Source organism: Sinocyclocheilus anshuiensis, unplaced genomic scaffold (genome assembly GCF_001515605.1).
Source record: "Sinocyclocheilus anshuiensis isolate Anshui unplaced genomic scaffold, SAMN03320099.WGS_v1.1 scaffold115, whole genome shotgun sequence".
NCBI lineage: Eukaryota > Metazoa > Chordata > Actinopteri > Cypriniformes > Cyprinidae > Sinocyclocheilus > Sinocyclocheilus anshuiensis.
Window position 1 is genome coordinate 820,244 of NW_015548219.1, and position 3,751 is coordinate 823,994.

The window sequence follows — 3,751 nt, forward strand, 5'->3', positions numbered from 1 at the left end:
ACAGAGGCAGTTGTCCGGGTAGTGCGTGAGGTGAGCCAGGGACAGAAAGTCATCCGTGTGGTCCTCAAGAGAGCGTTCCCCCTGCTCCAGCAGGAGGATTTGGAAGGCGGGGTAATCCATAACACGAAAAAATAAAAACTGACAAAAAAACAGAAAAACAAACGAGGGGGAAGACGCCGCTATACTTTACTTTTGGGTCGGTTATTCTGTCACGGTCAAGGTGTGTGGAGGCAGGCAGGATGACGAGGACGACCAGAATTCAAATAAGGACATTTAATGGAGCGACAACAAGGCAGACGAGACATACACACTCAGGGTAACATTCACAATAACCGACCATACTAGACAACAAGAGACAGGAACTTATAGGGCAGATAACGAGGGGCAGACAGGTGAGCACACTGAGGATAATTAACTGATAATGAGGACAGGAACAACTAAATAAGGACACAGAGGGAGAAACCACTACAAACAGACCACAGGGGTGTTACATCTAGGGTACTATAATAATACTACATTTCTCCTGTCTTGGACAGTAAAACCGCGAGTGAGACTCATCAAGAAAGCTTTCTCAGATTCTGGAGGGTTTCGTGTGAGTTGTTTGGCAACAGGATTTTACCCTCGTCACATCAACCTGACCCTGTTCAGAGACGAGCAGCCTGTAGCTGATCATGAGATCACTGGAGGAGATCTGCTGCCCAATGCTGACGGGACGTACCAGATGAGGAAGAGTCTGGAGATCAGAGCTGCAGATAAACACAGATACACCTGCTCTGCCACACACCTCAGTCTGGACAACAAACTGGACATTGATTTGGGTATGGTCATTAGATTATTTATTTAGTTTCAATGCTTAAACCTGATTGACTTCATTCTTCTTTTTGCTACGTTTGGAACCATTTCATTCAACAGACAAAAGTAACTGGTAAAAAATGTATGTTAATTAACTTCATACTTCAGAGTGTCAAGGGGAAACATTTAAGCAGGTGATTTCCTCAGTGCTTGTGGTTTTGGCATTGGGACTGGTGTTGATGACTGTGATTGGCGTTTTTAAATGGAGGAGAAGGCGTCACTCAGGTAATACATGACATGTCCTAGACAAAACATATTAGATTCATTCAGACTATAGAGATCTATCAATAAAAAAATGCTGTCCATTTTATGTATAACTATTTTCCTGTTTTGTTGTAGCTTCCTCCACAAGTGACTACTCTTCTGCTTCTAGTGAGTATTTTCTGTTTGTGTTTGTGTAATGTTTTGTGGTTCTGTAAATGTTTTAGCTTTCTCACACCTATTATTATTGGTACTTGCATTAGAGCATAATATGACTCATTAATTTGCATGAAGAATAACAACAATATTGATTTGTCTGAATATTTTTTAACCAATATTCTTTCTAATTTCATTTTCAGCAACTGAAGACAATGTGGATAAAACATAATTAAATTAATGGGCAAGTAAATATGTAGCCTATAGATGCATATAATATTAGAAAGTACTGATAACAATATGCATAAATAGAATATAATAGCAGTGGCACATGCATATTCCTTTCATGGTCATTATATTTCCATTTGTAGTTTGTGTGTACTAATAGCCTTGTTAAGATCAACTGGCTGGTGCTTTTTCTTTACATGGATTGTCATTAACAAGCTCATATGAGTCAGATTGTGTAATCTATCAGAAAGTTATATATTGATGCGATTTGACATCTGTTTGTTTGCATCAGAAACAAAGATATAGACATTTTACACAAACAGCAGCTCCATTATATCAATAAGTCACTGCATGCTACATATGTACATATTAAAATGTAAGTGTCAGTGACTACATTTTTCTTCTGAATGGCACATTAGGTAGAAATTTGAACTAATTAAAAAAATTATCACGTTTGAAAAAGAAGTGGCAAAAAGTTGTCATGTAATGATCAACTGAAACGACAGCATCTTGTTTTGACCTGTGTGTATATAATGTATTTTCCAAAGTTTGTAACCCTAAACAACCTGACATAACTCAGATGTTCACTGATCATACTCCAGGAAATAAAACTTGCAAGACTAGCTTCATACTTTGTTATCTGACTCTTACACTCAATGTTGCTTTAGATATTAGATATAAACATTTTCATGACCTTTGGATGGCTTTTCACTAGCCTGAGAGAGAAGGACAGTTGTTTTCCATCTGTTGTGGTGAATCACTGAAGGTTGTGAATGTTGGACAATACTGGACATTGTCTTGCAAGTGTCCCTGTGGCTCATCCAGACACCAGGTTTCTGAAAGCAGACCAGTCTCAAGCCTCTCTGAAGTATCTTGTGAGTAGCATCTTGGTGTTGCTTCATGGTTGAAAGTCTCCTCAGACTGTTCCAGCTGAGCAGAAAGATATGAGATGTAGCTAATAGTGAGGCGAAGGGTCTCAATCTTGGTCAGGGTTTGTCCAGCAGGAGCCACTGAAGGAGGTAAGTAGGTTCGGAGATGATGGAGAGCCTTGGTCAGATCTCTCATCCTGAGCTTCTCTCTTTCACTGGCCGTCTGACGCTTCACTCCAGGGTTTTTAGACCTGGAACGTCTCTTTCCATCAGCCGGTAGAGTTAATCTGAGTTTTTTGGCTGGTGCGCAGTCGATCCCAGCGGCCTCTGGCTGTCTTCCAGCTCCCCAACAGCTCGCAGGAGGCGAAAAACATCCAGAATCAATGGAGGAACTTGGAGAAAGGCTGCCACAGGCACTGAAGTACCCAGCATCAATGGTGGTAGATGATCGCTCGTATTCAAACTGGCATTTGGCTCCCTGGAGCATATAAGGAGAAAAGTTCAACTCCATGGTTGTGATCTTTTCAAAGCAGAGGAAATGTTTCCTTCTCGTTCTCTGGTACCTGAGTGAATGCTAAAGAGCTGGAGGCTCAGCCCAATATATCCTGGATGTAGAGGTGTGATGTTGCACCTCCAGAAGGCGCTTAAGAATTTCAAAGCGGCAGAGAGACATCACACCAGGGGCAGGGGGTCTCTGGGAAAACTCACATCACTTCCAGCACAGGTGGGAGGTGGCGACTGCAGCAGTAAAATAACATTCACTGCCACAGGACAAGTTCAAGATAGATTTAGATTTAAAGCCTGGGGATTTTATTTATGGAAATAATTTTGATGTGAGTTTTTGGGCGCTGTGTACTTCTGTATTGAGTTCAGTACTACATACCACATCATTAAAAAAAATCAGTCAATTTCCATTCCAGTCAAACCAGTCAAATGTGACATTTTAGTTATTGTTTAGTTTTAATCAACAATGCAAAGCCAGTCAATCAAAACTGTGCCATGCAATTTTATTTTTCACCTTCAAGTCAGGTCTTGATGCATTTTATAGCTTTTTTGCATTTTCAGAAATATATATAAATTGGTTAGAAATGTATTTATTTATTGATTTTCTTATTTAGAAATGTATTTATTTAGATTTTTTATCCATTTATTATGGACCCTTTTCACAAGACTGTGATGACGCATTTAACGGTAAAAGTTTTTATATTTAGATTTTTTTTTAAATGTATGTGTATTTATAACACTATACTTTGTATTATATCACCTTTGCATCAAATTACGAAAAAACTAGTAAACGCTAATGCGAGGGTGTTTCTAATGCAGCGTCTATGGGATGGAAAGTAAATTTGACATTGTTCTCTCTTCTGACTGTCGTTATCAGTCTCTCTCCTTTTGTTTTTCTTTTTTGAAAGTCATGAAAACACTATCGTGGAGTTTTTCTTTTG

At 39.3% G+C, this 3,751-nt stretch overlaps 2 protein-coding genes across 2 annotated transcripts in view; one reads left to right on the plus strand and one right to left on the minus strand.

The window, feature by feature from the left end:
* Nucleotides 1-1,532, plus strand: part of LOC107654091 (major histocompatibility complex class I-related gene protein-like) — a 2,672-nt gene extending 1,140 nt beyond the window's left edge. The window contains exons 2-5 of the mRNA XM_016441017.1: nucleotides 612-818; nucleotides 961-1,077; nucleotides 1,192-1,224; nucleotides 1,413-1,532. Of these exons, the coding sequence (XP_016296503.1) occupies nucleotides 612-818; nucleotides 961-1,077; nucleotides 1,192-1,224; nucleotides 1,413-1,441 (386 nt within the window). The 3' untranslated portion in view covers nucleotides 1,442-1,532. The remainder of the gene's footprint in view (nucleotides 1-611; nucleotides 819-960; nucleotides 1,078-1,191; nucleotides 1,225-1,412) is intronic.
* Nucleotides 1,533-2,148: 616 nt separating this feature from the next.
* LOC107654092 (mesoderm posterior protein 2-like) lies at nucleotides 2,149-2,817 on the minus strand. The gene has a single exon (XM_016441018.1). It carries the CDS (start codon nucleotides 2,815-2,817, stop codon nucleotides 2,149-2,151), a length of 669 nt encoding a protein of 222 aa, XP_016296504.1.
* Nucleotides 2,818-3,751: the final 934 nt, after the last annotated feature.

What these genes read in the sequence shown, in the direction of transcription:
- LOC107654092 (XM_016441018.1), bottom strand. Translation starts at nt 2,817, where the DNA reads ATGGAGTTGAACTTTTCTCCTTATATGCTCCAGGGAGCCAAATGCCAG.